This window comes from Homalodisca vitripennis, chromosome 6 (genome assembly GCF_021130785.1).
Source record: "Homalodisca vitripennis isolate AUS2020 chromosome 6, UT_GWSS_2.1, whole genome shotgun sequence".
Classification (NCBI taxonomy): Eukaryota; Metazoa; Arthropoda; class Insecta; order Hemiptera; family Cicadellidae; genus Homalodisca; species Homalodisca vitripennis.
Genome location: NC_060212.1, coordinates 145,787,501 through 145,802,947, shown reverse-complemented (window position 1 = coordinate 145,802,947; position 15,447 = coordinate 145,787,501). Strand labels below are relative to the sequence as shown.

Below are 15,447 nucleotides of genomic sequence, written 5' to 3'. Positions count from 1 at the left end.
TGCAGTCCTGGTCCCCGCATTTCAAACACTTCAGTCTCATTCTCGTAGCTTCGCTAACTCAACACAGTAACCCGGCCACATGGCCTTATCTGTATTATCATAGGCAGTCGCAATAAAAATATGCAAGTTAGAAATTAATAAGTACTTTATATTTCATATTATGGCTATTTACAAAATTACAAGAAAACATTACATCGTACTTCGCTGTTAAACTAATCTCAAGGCTGAATCAAGAATCTTTATTTTGTCGTTGATATAATACATATGTATTGACAAAGTCATATTACAGCTTGAATTAGCTACAGTCAATTTTTTCTTCAATAATTTATGACATAAAAATTATAAATATTTGAATATATCATTAGCTAACAGGCATGGGTTTTAAGTTTTACTAGGCTATAACAAATAAATAAATATTGCACATAAAAGTAACATACATAAGAATAAATTATCACAGACAAAATAATTATTATGAAAGACAAAACAGCATAAAAAACACTGAAGTCAAATAACAAATAAAACTGCACATAAAAGTTTAAATACAACATATACAACAATATTGCACCAGCTCAGAAATTTAAATGTATCACAAGTATCAATATCCGTTTAAGGCAATTTTTTAATGAAAATGTTTCTAATCCATCCGTCTTCAAAAGTAAAGAATGTGGAGTCCCTGAAAATAAACAGATAATTGAAGTCTAATAATAACTTTGCATTATGAATATGGTTGTGTAATAATTAGTGTTAACATCACAATAGTGGGTATCAAACTAAAACCATCTATTCAATTTCATATTTTAAAAAGAAAAGTATTTACTTCTTGTGTTATAATGGAATTTTAATACAATTTAACAATCATCAGTATATTCACATACGAAATACAATATTCTAATACAAAGTTTAACTAATACAAAACATATAATTACCTGCATTGTCGAGTTTCAAGTCTGAAGTTTAGGCAGCTAATTTTTGTAACTTTTTATATTTTTGAACATTTTTTTGATTTAACCTCTGTTTATTTAAATATTTCACCCTCATCGCTATTCTTCTTCTGGCAAATATCTCAATTATTTCGTCCGGTATTTCACAGACTAATTCTTTTAACTTCTTTTTTAGTTTTTGCTTAACACCAGGTATGTTGGGAATATTTTCGCCAGCGAATGCTATGAATATTTTTTCCATTTCAATAATGTTTTTTTGAAAGTCTAATGTCGCTTCTGTTAGTCCTCCAGCAGACAACTCACTAACCCATGACCCCTCATTGCTTCTTTTGTATGTAAAATGGCCTAAATCAGGATACTTGTTTTTTAACTTTCTAGCCATCCACCCACTTATATAACTAAGGCCATCAGTAGATAGTTCTTCTGATATTGGTATGTCTACACTTGAAGGTCCGGGTGTATCATGGATTTGCGGTGTCGCTACGTTGACAAACCTTTCATCTGTCTCACAATTAGGTTCCTCTTCCACTTCCATGTCATTGTCACTTTCAGTTTCTGGAGCACTCACTTTTTCAACTACAACACAGGTTTTCTTTAAAACCTTCCCAACAATAAACTCATCGTCGGTTTGCTGGGTATTACAATTGCGTCTTAAAGTTTAATTTTTTCCGAGGATAAGTAACCTCATACGGTAAAGAAACTCCAGAGGAGTTGGATGGTCATTGCAACCACCACTTCCTCTTAGAAGGGAAAAAAAGTTTTCCAAACTGTCTTGGTTCAGTTTCGATGTCAGAATATATGATATGTTGAAGATCTTCAAGTCATCAAATAGCAACATTAACGATTTTGTAGACATTATCACGCCTTTCTGGAACAGTTTTAGCGTTTTCTTATCGTTTTGAACAATCGAAGCTTCTTGCTGATTTTGATTTTTTTCAATACAACTCATTTCCTCCATTATTTTCACGTACTGTTCTAAAATTTGTTTTTGCTCCTCTAAATGAAGACCGTAGCCACACATTAAATTTAAACTTGCGTTGGGCACCCTACTGTTCATTACATCAAACCAATCGTTTGTCAATTTAATAAAATTTGCAGCATTCTTTCGAAGTGCTTCATCACATACGTCATAGCGTCGCAATGCACAAGCCGTTGTGTTCGACATCAGCTGGGCAGCTAACTGGACATTCTGTCTTTGAAATTTCTCGCAGTTGACATGTTTTTTGGTTAATTTATGACATGACGATATCTCCAGTTTATCTGTGCTCTCTATAAGCTTCCTAACTGGTGCTGGAGATATCATTGTACCATCCGACATAACAAAACCTCCGTCAATGTACCAATTGCGGATCAATTTCAATAGATGAGGAACATCGGCAAAGAAATAAATATTCCTATTAGTTATTTTTGAAAAGTGAACGCTGTTATTGTAGGAGACTTTTAAATTCTTTCCACACGCCTAAATTTCCTCCTCCACAGTCAGACACGACAGCAACAACAGTAAATCCAATGGCATAAAGTCTTGATATAATGTGGTCTAAACACGCTTTTGTCATTTTTTGGTCGAATTCAGTGAAAACAGGCTGCTTCCATGAAGCAAATAATGATCTTATCATTATTACTTGAGCCTGTGAATGAGGACCCATTACTTTATCAGCGACTGAATCATATTCAAAAATCGACATGACTTTCATTTCGTCAAACTGAAGTACAACTAGCTTCTCCAGGGTATTCATTGTCACTGAGGCTACTTCCATCAATTTAAGTACACCATCGAGTACTCCACTGTGTACGCTAAGTTTTGACGCCCATTCTTTTAATGTTGATATACTTGGTAGAGGAACACCCATCTTATTTCTTAGATGAATGTAGCATCTCTTACTCAGGTATCTTATAGTAAACGCGTTTGTTATATCTTCACAGCTCCATGCCTTTACCTTTTTCTTCTTATTAAGAATTAACTCAATCTGTGTTTTAGAAAACACACCACTAAGTATGTGATGAACTTCTTTTGAGACGGTCTGGGTGAATTCATTTTTCAGGTTTTTATAATCTTGCTCCAGTTTGACGTTCTTTTCATACTGTTCATTCTTACACTTTTCCAAAGCTTCTTTCATTTTAAAGTATTCTAATTTGTAGTCAATATTTTCCTCGGTACCTGTGTTAATAATGGGTCTGCCTGATTCTCCCAATATATTATCATTAGTTTCATCCACACTTTGCGATTTTTCAAGAATACTTTTAATCATTTCTTTGGTTTCTCGTTCTTTCAGCCGATCCTTTCTTTCAACCTTCTTCTCGCTTTCCAGAGGCATTAATTTTATTGATGGCATAACATCTTTTTTAATTAATTTCTTTTTACTTCCCATGATTTCACCACGAATGTTCCTTATAAAATCGTCAGTCTTGAAATGATCTGAGCAAACACACGAAGTATCAGGGTTAAATTCATCTTTTCTTTTACACCGCTGTATCCAAATGTTCCTAACTCTTTCGTCTTTAGGAAAGCGAAATAAGAAACACCATCGAGCCTTTCTTTGATTTTGAAGTATGAATTGTTGCATATAGCAACAGCACACCGCATTCCCGGCATTTCACTATTAATTTCACACTATTCACACATGAATTAGAAAACATGTAAGTAGGTACATACGTTCACTGACACAGTCCCGCTACCGACACACTATAAACACACTACTTAATTTCACACTATTCACACATGAATTAGAAACATGTAAGTACATACCTTCACCGACACACTATAGACACACTACCAACACTCGTGTAACTGACTGTTCATCTACTGCTCAAGGCCAGCTACCCGCGCCACGAGGACTGCAGCTACGTCACGCATACCCTACCCCCACCACGCTCCGCCTGTCCGGCCCACCTCCTATTCCCACGCGCCTTGGGGCTCTCCACGTACTGTTACATTTGAAAATCTTTAAAAAATGATCCCTACCTCTCCAAAATCTTAGGGATCGAAAAATGGGTGTTTTCGTTAAAACAAAGAAGGTAGGTTTCTAAAAATGCTCTTCTACTGTTTGAAAAAGATTGCAATGCAATAGCAGAATTTCTAATCATGTGAATAATGTGTACTTTTATATATGTTCTTTCAATCAATGGACCCTACAAGATTTTCCTATCAACTAGTAACAATCCTTAACTTTCAGCCCTATTAATAAAACCTGAATTTAAAATTAAGTCTATGTAATCTTTCATTCAATTAAAACCCAATAAAGTATGGTCTTGAGGAGTTTAAACAATTAAGTTATTAAAACAAGAATGATAAAAATATATTTTCAAATCACAGCCCAGAGTACAACAGGATGAAGGATGAGTCTTAATTGCCATTAGTCATCCGAATCTTCTTCATCGTTTTCCTTGTTATCATTCTCCTGCTTCTCCATGGTCCAAGAGGTTGAGGCTCAGCTGTCATCATAATCCTCCCAATCTTCATCATCGTTTTCCTCGGTGTCTTCATTGTCTTGCTCCTCCTCAAGGTACTCGGAAAATTCCTCACTTGTGCCAGGCTGTGAATCTGAAAATAATTTAATGAAATGTTAATTCCAAACAGCATTCTTTTTAGTGTATGTCATTATGTATACAGATGAATTTATATTTAATACAATTATGTTTCAGTAGATTTCAAACAGTTTTAGTGCGTTTAATTTTAGCAATGTGTGTTTGAAAAATCCTTCTATGTTATAATGGGCCACAATCACTCTTCGATTACACTCATGACGGGGAGCCCTTTGTTGTTGATGAATGAATCATAGGAGTGTCAATTAGAAAATTCTAAAATGTACACAGTTTTATACTCATATTCTAAAATTAATGAAAGAAGATATAACTTATATAAATATGTGTTATAGTTTTTTGTATAGAACAAGACAATGCTACATAAATCTCAATGAACAAATAATTTCTTATTTTATTATGGTCTAAATATTTTTTACTCGATGTAGGGAAAAAAAAAATATGTGTTTCCACATGTTATTAAAATATAATCTTTATTAAAAAGCCAGAAAAGGCAAATAGTAGGAAATTTATCTATAACAAATATGTATTGTTTTTGAGGTTTTAAAGAAAAGTTCAATGGTTTTTCTATAGTAAATTACAGTAAACTCACTGTTCTCCCTGACAATCTTGATCTGCTCGACAACCAAATTGTTAATGATGTCACGACACTGCTCGGCAAACCCTGCAGGCAGCCAGCCAAGCCTTTCATGGCATTTGACTCCCGGTTGTATCCTCGGCAAACGCTCCACCATTAGCTCTATCTCCGGCACTTTGATGTCACACAGCTGAACACAGACGAAACAACAACAAAGATTACATAATGTAATATATTTTATTCATTCAGGATTTGATCTTAAACATTTTTATAAATTAATGCAAAAGATCCTTTTAAATGATAAATATCTATAAAATATCTTGGTTGGGTACAAAATAAAATGATATTAAGATTTCCATATAGGAGGAGAGGGTACACAGAAAAAAACAACTAATTTCGGCATTAAGATTCAATAATTCAAAACTAAATTAGATGAAAAATTATTTCTGTTCAGCAATACTTTTCTGCTTTTAGAACAACTTATGAAGAAAATATAATGCTACAATAAAGCTAATCACGCAAACTGAATTTAGAATAAGATAAACTAAATAAAATCTGAGTTCAACCATTGTAGTTAGCGTTGATTTCAAAAATATGGCCTCCCAAATGCAAAAGTTGGACCAACTTAAATAGTCCATTGTCATAAGAGTATATGCTTAAAAAAAACATTCACAGGCTGAACTCAAGGTAAACATCTAAAGAATTATTGTTATACCTGATAGAACATCTGCCTGGAAGGGGGAATCATCCCGGGCCGGAAGATGTAGTGGTTCTCCGTAAGTCCGCTATCAGGTTCCACAGGTTTCTCCTCTGCTTGCTGGGACAGGATGGCAGTCTTGGGTCTGCTGGATGGGGTCGACTTGTACGGCAACAAGTACTGTGTATAACTCCGCTTAGCCTTCACATAACTTTGTGTTCCGCCTTTGAAAAATTGCATTTATTACTAGAAGCCATACATTTTAAATGTTTTCAATATATCTAAAGAATTATTTACTTCACGACTAATTAGGTCACTGGACTATTCATATAGCAATACTCAATCTTAAATTTTACTTTCCAAAAGGCATGAAATGCATTCTGATTTCCATTAATTTTTACCAAGAGAATTTAGATTTATAGTATATTGTATATTTCTAAGCACCAATTTTTGTCAATAGAATCAATTGATTTAGAAGACACTAACTTTTAATAAGTTCTAATTGAATAGAACACTTATACACCAACACTTATTTATCTAACTGACTAAAATTTAGTTGATGAGCTATAAATGTTAGTTTTACATCAAGCCAAACAAATCAAGGATGATAAATAACATAATCTGTTGCTTATAAAAAAAGCTAACAAAATTTGTTTGATCTTCAATCCAAAAATCTCACATCAAACCAAAAGCTGTTTTTCATTGTTATGGGATTTTTAGAAAAATAATAGAATTTTTTTTAAATTCAGATTGATAAGAGTTTCAATAAAGTGATTTGTAAGGCAATTGCTTACTGGAATCAATGTAATGGTCACTGTTAAACATGTAAATTTTTGGTCTCTTTTGACAAAAACAGTGAAAAAGTAACAAGCTCTTTCTTTGAAGATCACTATTATCACTTGTCACAACATTTATTTTAACTGTTAATTTATTAAAGATCTATCATAGTATTTTTAACTTCTACCATACAAATTAATGTCTTGTAATCAATAGTACTACTCATTAATTTCAATTTTATTTGCAACAATGCCTTCTTTCAAGAAGGCATTGTTGCAAATTGAATATGTTACCTTGCACCCGGATTCGATAGTCAATGGACTGGTAGATGCGAGCTGCAGGGTGTTTGCGGGGGTCGTAGCCGATTCGGACCCACATTATGCGGAAGGGGCCGGTTTACAAAATAGTATGCGACGGGCTGGCAGTAGGAACTTCATCTGTTCACTGGAGTAGCCGGTCACACACATCAATGCTACCTTAGACCAAATTGGTCGCTCTGCAAAATGCTGCAACAATTATCAGATTGTTACCTAATTTGTTCAATAACTTAAAACTGTGAAACCGAGTAATACTGTATATTTTACCACCTTTATTCCAGCCGTACCATTAATAATAAAACACCAGTTTTAATTAAAAATCAGTTTAATAATTTCTTTATAAGTAAAATTTGTCTTAAACGTTATATACGATAAGTTTTATTTAATTTTAATACATTGGACAGGACATAACTGATATAAAATAAACTTAAATAAGCATTTCATCTTATTATAATTCCCTAAAAAATATATAAGCTATAAACGAGCATGTTGAATCCTACTTGCATTTTTAATGAGATGCATTGCATTTATGCTTAAAATTATCATTAACTGTTACTCAGGGTCTGTAACAATGAGATTTTTTTAGATATTTTTAAACCACAATGCATGTTTTTAAAAGTGGAAGTACTGAAAATCAACCTATAATTTCAAAGTCTTGGACCTAATGGAGATATTAAATAAAACCACATCAATATAAAAATATTTGGTAAGATTCATGTAATAGATTATGATTTACATATTTTTCATTAAAAAATTAAGACAATGAGATATTTTGATATTGTTATCAAATAATAAATTTGTGTAGAAATGCTAGAATAAATGTTGATATATTTTTAATTTGAATCATGGATGTTTTTAGTAAAGATTCCCAGGCTTACTAAGCATGTAGCACATGAAAATGAGCCCTTAAAACAACCTATAAGTGAAAATCAATCACACGATAATAGCTCATACTCCATTTTCACGTCCTGAAGAATTTCCCAATGTCAATACTTCAATCAATAGAATCAATAAAAAATAATCCCTTTTTGTTGTTCTAGTACATATGATTAATTAATTACACACTCCAAACTAAGCAAACATGGGTATCTAATTAAAAAAAAGACATAAAGGTATTCTTACACATACTTTTACCACTTACATTCCTTGTATGTATACAATTCTATAGAAAACCTAGTCTACCCCAGTAAGATCGAGTAGGAAGACAAAGCTCCTTTAGCACATCTACTAAACCAGAAAAAAAAGGGGGGGAATTAAAAAAAAAATTTTTTTCCCCAAAAAAAAAAGGGAAATTTTTTTTAAAAGGGGGTTTTAAATTTTTTTCCTTTTTTTTAAAATTTAAAATTTTAAAACCCCCAAAAAAATTTTTTTTAAATTTTTTTTTTTTTTTTAAAAAAAAATTTTTTTAAATTAAAAATTTTTTTTTGTTTAAAAAAAATTTTTTTAAAAAAAAAAAAATTTTTTTTTTTAAAAAAAAATTTTTTTTTTTTTAAAAAATTTTTTTAAAACCCCCAAAGGTTTTTAAAAAAAATTTTTTTAAACCCAACTTTAAATTTTTTTTTTTTTTTTTTTTAAAAAAAAAAAAATTTTTTTTAAAAATTTTTTTAAGGGAAATTTTTTTAAAAAAAATTTAAAAAATTTTAAAAAAAAAAAAAAAAGGGAATTTTTTTTTTTAAAATAATTTTTTAAAAAAATTTTTTAAAACCCCGGGGGTTTTTTTTTAAAAAAAAAAAAAAAAAAATTTAAAATTTTTTTTCCCCCGGGGGAAAATTTCCCAAAATCCTTTTTTTAAAAAAATTTAAAAAAAAAACCCTTTTTTTGTTTTGTTTTTTTTTTTTTTTTAAAAAAAAAAAAAAAATTTTAAAAAAAAAAAAGGTTTCCCCTTTTTTTCCCCCCTTTTTTTTTTAAAAAAAAAAAAAATTTTAAATTAATTTTTTTAAAAAAACCCTTTTTTTTTAAAAAATTTTTTAAAAAAATTTTTAAAAAGGTTTTTTTTTCCCCCCCAAATTTAAATTTTTTTTTTTAAAAAAATTTTAAACCCCTTTTTTTAAAAAAAAAAAAAAAAAAAAAAAAGGGGGAAAAAAACTTTTTAAAAAATTTTTTTTTTTTGGGGTTTTTTTAAAAAATTTTAAAGGTTTTTTCCTTTTTTAAAAAAACCCCCTTTTTTGAAAAAATTTTAAAATTTTTAAAAGGGGGGTTTTTTTAAAAAAAATTTTTTTTTTAAAAAAACCCCCTTTTCCCCAAAAAAATTTTTGGGGAAAAAAAAGGGGGAAAACCCTTTTCCTTTTTTTTTTTAAAAAATTTTAAAACAAAAAAAAAAAAAAATAAAAAAAAAAACCCCCTAAAATTTTTAACAAAATTAAATTTAAAAAAAATTTTAAAAAAAATTTTTTCCCTTAAAAAAAAAAAAACCCCCAAAAAAAAAAAAAATTTTTTTTTTTTAAAAAAAATTTTTTCCCCCCAAAAAAAAATTTTTTTTTAAACCCCCCCAAAAAAAAAAAATTTTTAAAAAATTTTAAAATTTTTAAAAAAATAAAAATTTAAAACCAAAATTAAAAAAAAAAAAAATTTTTTTTGGGAAAGCTAAAAAAAAAATTTTTAAAAATTTTAAAAACCCTTTTTTTTAAAAAAAAAACCAAAAAATTTAAAAATTTTTTTTTAAACAATTTAATTTTTTAACATTTTTTAAATTAAAATTTTTTTCCCCAAAATTTTTAAAATTTTAAAAAAAGGGTTTTTTAAAAAATTTAAAAAAAAACCCCCCCCCTTTTTTTTTTTCCTTAAAACCCCCCCGGGTTTTTTTAAAAAATTTTTTAAAAATTTTAAATCCAGGGGGTTAAATTTTTTTAAAGGGGTTTTAAAAGGAAAAAAGAAAAAAAGGGGGGGCCCCCCCCCAAAGTTTTTGGCCCCTTTTTTTTAAAAAATTTTTTTTTTTAAAAAAAACCCGCGGGGGGTTTTTTAAAGGGTTTTTTTTTTTCCCCCCCCTTTTCCCAAAAAAAAAAAAAAAAAAAATTTTTGGGGGGAAAACAAATAAAAAAAAAAAATTTTTTGGTACTTTTTTTTTTTTAAAAAAAAAAAAAAAAAATTTGGAAAAAAAAAAAAAAAAAAATTTTAAAAATTTTAAATTTTTTTAAAAAATTTTAAAAAAAAAAAAACCCCTTTTTTTTTTTAAAAAAAAAAAAAAATTTTTTTTTTTTTAAAAATTAATTTTTTTTTTTTTTCCCCAAAAAATTTTTTTTTTCCCCCTTTTAAAAAAAAAAAATTTTAAAAAAAATTTTTTTTAAAAAAATTTTTTTTTTTGGGGAAAAAAAAATTTTTTTTTTAAAAAAAAATTTTTTTTTTTTTTTTTTTAGGGTTTTTAAAAAAAAAATTTTAAAAAAAAAAAAAATTTAAAAATTTTTAAAATTTTTAAATTTTTTAAAAAAAAAAAATTTTATTTTTTTTTGGGGAAAAGGAAAAAAAAAATTTTTTAAAAAAACCCCAAAAAAAAAAAAATTAAATTTTAAAAAGTTTTGAAAAAAATTTTTTTGGGAAAAAAAAAAAAAATTTTTTTTTAAAAAAAAAATTTTTTTAAAACCGGGAAAAAAAAATTTTTTTTAAAAAATAAAAAAAATTTTTCCCTTTGTTATTTTTTTTTTCCCCAAAAATTTTGGGTTTTTTGGGGGGAAAAAAAAAATTTTTAAAAAAATTTTTTTTTTTCCCCAAAAAAAAATTTTTTTTTTATTTTAAAAAAAAAAAAATTTTTAAAAAGAAAAAAAAAAAAAATTTTTTTTTCCCGGAAAAAATTTTAAAAAAAAAAAAAAGGGGGGGGGGTTTTTTTTTAAAAAAATTTTTGAAAAAAGGTAAAATTTTTTTTAAAAAAAAATTTAAAAATTTTTTTTTAAAAAAAATTTTTGGTTTTTTAAAAATAAAAAAATTTTGACTGTTTTTTTTGGGTTTTTTTAAAAAAAAAAGGGTTTTAAAAAAAAAAAAAAATTTTTTAAAAAAAAAAAAAAATTTTTTTTTTTTTCCCAAAAAAAATTTGGAAAAAAAAGGGCCCAAAAAAAAAAAATTTTTAAAAAAAAAAAACCCCAAAAAAAAAAAATTTTTTTTAAAAATTTTTTTTTAAAAAAAAATTTTTTTGTTTTTTAAAAAATTTTTTTGGTTTTTTTTTTTTTTAAAATTCAAAAAAAAAAAAAATTTTTAAAAAAAAAAAAGGTTTTTTAAAAAACCCAAAGTTTAAATAAAAAAAATTTTTTAAAAAAAAAAAAGGATTTGTTTTTTAAAAAAATTTTTTTTTTAAAAATTTAAAAAAAAATTTTTAAAGTAAAAAAATTTTTTTCCAAAAAAAAAAATTTTTTTTATTTTTTTTTTTTTCAAAAAAAAAAAAAAAAAATTTAAAAAGGCCCAAAAAAACCAAAAAATTTTTTTTTTTTTGGGGGGGTTTAAAAAAAAAAAAAAAAAACCCAAAATTAAAAAAAAAAATTTTTTTAATGAAAATTTTAAAAAAATTTTTTTAAAACAAAAAAAAAAAATTTAAAATTTTTTCCCTTTAAAAAAAGGAAAAAAATTTTTAATTTTTTAAAAAAAAAATTGAATTTTAAAAAAAAAAAATTTTTTGTTTAAAAAAAAATTGCTTAAAAAAAAAATTTTTAAGGTTTTAAAAAAAAATTTTTTTTTTTTAATTTTTTTTTTTTTTTTAAAAAACCCCGGGGGGGGGCCCTTTGGGGTTTTTTTGGGTTTTTTTTTTTAAAAAAAAAAACCCCAAAAGGGGAAAAATTAAATTGAAAAAAATTTTTAAATTTTTAAAAAAAAAAAAAACACCCCAAAAAAAAACATTTTTTAAACAAAAAAAAAAAAAAAAATTTTTTTTTTTTTTTTAAAAAATTTAAAAAAAAAAAAAAAAAAAAATTTTTTTATTTTAAATTTTTTTTTTTCCCCCAAATTTTTTTTTTTAAAAAAATTTTTTTAAAAAACCTCCCCCCCTTTTTTTTCCCCTTTTAAAAAAATTTTCCCCCCGGGAAAAAATTTTTTTAATTATTTTTTTGGGGCCCCCTTTTTTTTTTTTTAAAATTTTTTTTAAAAAATTTTTTAAACCCCAAAAAAAAAAAAAAATTTTTTTTTTTCCCCTTTTTTAAATTTTTTTTTTTTTTGGTTTTTTTTTTTAAAAAAACAAAAAAATTTTTTTTTTTTTTTTTTTAAAAAAAAAGGGTTTCATTTATTTTTTTTTTAAAAGGGGGAAAAAATTTTTTTGAAAAATTTTTCTTTAAAAATTTTTTTTTAAAAACCTTTTTTTTTAAAAATTTGTTTTTTTTAAAAAAATTTTTAAAAAAAAAAAAAATTTTTTTTAAAAAAAAAACCCCCAATTTTTTTTTTTTCCAAAAAAAAATTTTTGTTTTTTTAAAAAAAATAAAAAAAGGGGAAAAAATTTTTAAAAATTTTTCCCCCCCAAAAAAAAAAAAAAAATTTTTTAAAAAAATTTTTTTTTTTTTTTTTTAACAAAAAAGGGGGTTTTTTTTTAAAAATTTTTTTAAAAAAAATTTTTTTTTAAAAAATTTTTTCCCAAAAAATTTTTCCCCTTTTTCCTTTTTTTTAAAAAAAAAACCCCCAAAAAAAAAAGGGGATTTTTTTTTTTTTAAAAAAAAAAAAATTTTAAAATTTTTTAAATTTTTTTAATTTTTTTTTTTTTTTTAAAAAAAAAAAATAAAAAATTCCAAAAATTTTTTTTTTTTTTAAAAATTTTTTTTTTTTTTTTAAAAACCTTTTTTTTTAAAAATTTTAAAAAAAAGGGGGGGGAAAAAAAAAATTATTTTTTTCCAAAAAAAACCCCCAATTTTTTTTTTTTTTTTAAAAAAAAAAATTTTAAAAAAAAAATTTTTAATCCCTTTTTTTTTAAAATTAAAAAAAATTTTTTTAAAATTTTTAAAAAATTTTTTTTTTAAAAAAAAAAGGGAAAAAATTAAAATTTCTTTTTTTAAAAGGAAACCCTTTTTTTTCCCCCCAAAAGGGGGGAAAAATTTTTTTAAAACCAAAAAAAAGGGGGTTTTTTTAAAAATTTTAAAATTTTTTAAACTTTTTTTTTCCCCCTTTTCAAAGGATTTAAAAAAAATTTTTTTTTTTTTTTTCCCCCCCCCCCCCAAAAAAAAAAAAAAATTTTTTTAAATTTTTATTTTTTTTTTTCCCCCCAAAAATTTTTTTTTTTTAAAAAAAAAAAATTTTTTTTTTTAAAAAAAAAATTTTTTTTCCCAAAAATTTTTTCCCCAAAAATTTTTTTTAAAAAATTTTTTTTTTTTTTAAAAAGGGAAAAAAAAAATTTTTTAAAAAAAAAAAAATTTTTTTTAAACCACCCCGGAAAATTAAGGTTTTTTTTTAAAAAAACCCCGGAAAAAAATTTTAAAAAAACCCCCCCCAAAAAAAAAAAAAAAAATTTTAAAAAAATTTTTTCCAAAATTAAAATTTTAAAATTTTTTTTTTCCAAAAAAAAACCCCCAAAAAAATTTTTTTTTTCCCCCCTTTTTTAATTTTTTTTTCCTTTTTTTTTTAAAAAAAAAAAATTTCCCCAAATTTTTTTAAAAAATTTTAAAAAAAATTTTTTTTTTTTTGTTTAAACCAAATTTTTTAAAAAAATTTTTTTTAAAATTTTAAAATTTAATTTTAAAGTGTTTTTTTTTCCTTTTTTTTAAAAAAGGGTTTTTTTTTTTTTTAAAAAAAACCCAAAAAAATTTTTTTTTTTTTCCCCCCCCAAAATTTTTAAAAAATTTTTTTTGGGGTTTTTTTTTTAAAAAAAAATTTTTTTTAAAAAAAAAAAAAATTTTTTTTTTTTTAAAAAAAAACCCCCCCCCAAAAAAATTTTTTTAAAATTTTTTAAAAAAAAAAAAAAATTTTTTTTGGGGGGGGGGTTTTTTGGGGGGGAAAAAAGGGGGGGGGGGTTTTCCCCACTTTTCCCAAAAAAAACCCCCAAAAAAAAAAATTTTTTTTTTAAAAAAAAAAATTTTTTTTAAAAAAAAACCCTTTTTTAATTGAAAAAAATTAATTTGATTTTAAAAAAAAAAATTTTTTTAAAAGGAAAAAATTTAAAATTTCCATTTTAAAAATTTTTAAAAGGGAAAAAAAACCCCAAAAAAAAACCCCAAAAAAAATTTAAAAAAAAATTAAAAAAAAATTTTTTTTAAAAAATTTTAAAAAAAAAAAATTCCAAAAAAAACCCCAAAAAAATTTTTTTTAAAAAAAAAAAAATTTTAAAAATAAAAAAAAAACCCTTTAAAAAACCCCCAAAAAAAAAATTTTTGATTTTTTTTTAAAATAAATTTTTTTTTTTCCCGGGGCCCCCCCTTTTTTTTAAAGTTTTTGGAAAAAACCCCAAAAAAAAAATTTTCCCCCTTTTAAAAAAAAAATTTTTTAAATTTTTTTTAAGGGGTTTTTTTTTAAAAAAAAAAAAAAAAAATTTTTTTTTTTTTGGGGGGGGGAAAAAAAAAAAAATTTTTTTTTTTTAAAAAAAAAAAAATTTTTTGGAAATTTTTTTTTTTTTTTTTTTTTTGGGGGAAAAAATTTTTTAAAAAAAAAAAAAAAATTTTTAAACCCCGGGAAAAAAAAAAAAAAAAACCCCCCCCCCCCTTTTAATTTTTTTTAAAAGGGGGGGGTTTTTTCCCTTTTTTTTAAAAAATTTTTTTTTTAAAAACCCAATAAAAAAAAAAAAATTTTGGGGGGTTAAAAAAAAACCCAAAAAAATTTTTTTTTTTTAAAGGGGGGTTTGGTTTTAAAGGGGGGAAAAAACGGAAAAAGGCCCAAAAAAAAAAGGGGGGGAAAAAAAAAAAACCCCCAAAAAAAAGGGGGGAATTTTTTTTAAAAAAAATCTTTTTTTTTAAAAAAATTTTTTTTTTTTTAAAAATTTTAAAAATTTTTTTTTTTAAAAAAAAAAAATTTTTTTGGCCCCGGGAAAAAAAAAATTTTAAAATTAAAAAAAAAAATTTTTTTTAACTTTTTAAAAAAAAATTTTTTAAAAAAAAAAACCCCAAAAAAAAAAAATTTTCCCCAAATTAAAAAAAAATTTTAAAAATTTTTTAAAAAAAAAAAAATTTTTTTAAAAAATTTTTTAAAAAAAAAAAAAGGAAAAAAAATTAAAAAAAAAAAAAAAAAAATTTTTAAAAAAAAAAAAAATTTTTTTAATGATTTTTTTTTTAAAAGGGGAAAATTTTTTAAAATTTTTATTTTTTTTTTTTTTTTAAAAAAAAACCCAATTTTTTTTTAAATTAAAAAAAAAATTTTTTTTTTTTTTTTTAAAAAAAAAAAATTTCCCAAAAAAAAAAACCCCCCCCAAAAAAAAAACCCCTTTTTAAAAAGGGAAATTAAAAATAACCAAAAAAAAAAAATTTTTAAAATTTCCCCAAAAATTTTTTTAAAAAATTTTTTTAAAAAAAATTTTTTTTTTTTTTTAAAAAAAAAATTTTAAAAATTGGGGGGTTTTTTTTAAAAAATTAAAAAAAAAAAATTTTTTTTTAAAATTTTTTAAAATTTTAAAAATTTTTTTAAAATTTTAAAAAAAAAAAAATTTTTTTTTAAAAAATTTTTTTAAAAGGGGGTTTTTTTTTTTTATTAAAAAAATTTTTGGGAACCCCCAAA

General features: G+C 24.0%; 1 protein-coding gene across 1 annotated transcript in view; it reads right to left on the bottom strand.

Annotated features, from left to right (window-relative positions):
• Window positions 1-4,215: 4,215 nt before the first annotated feature.
• The window catches only part of LOC124365591 (general transcription factor 3C polypeptide 5), a 39,762-nt gene continuing 28,530 nt past the window's right edge, over window positions 4,216-15,447 (bottom strand). The window contains 6 exon segments of the mRNA XM_046821584.1: window positions 4,216-4,482; window positions 5,074-5,248; window positions 5,774-5,979; window positions 6,826-6,928; window positions 6,930-6,947; window positions 6,949-7,038. Coding sequence (XP_046677540.1) covers window positions 4,370-4,482; window positions 5,074-5,248; window positions 5,774-5,979; window positions 6,826-6,928; window positions 6,930-6,947; window positions 6,949-7,038 — 705 coding nt within the window. The 3' untranslated portion in view covers window positions 4,216-4,369.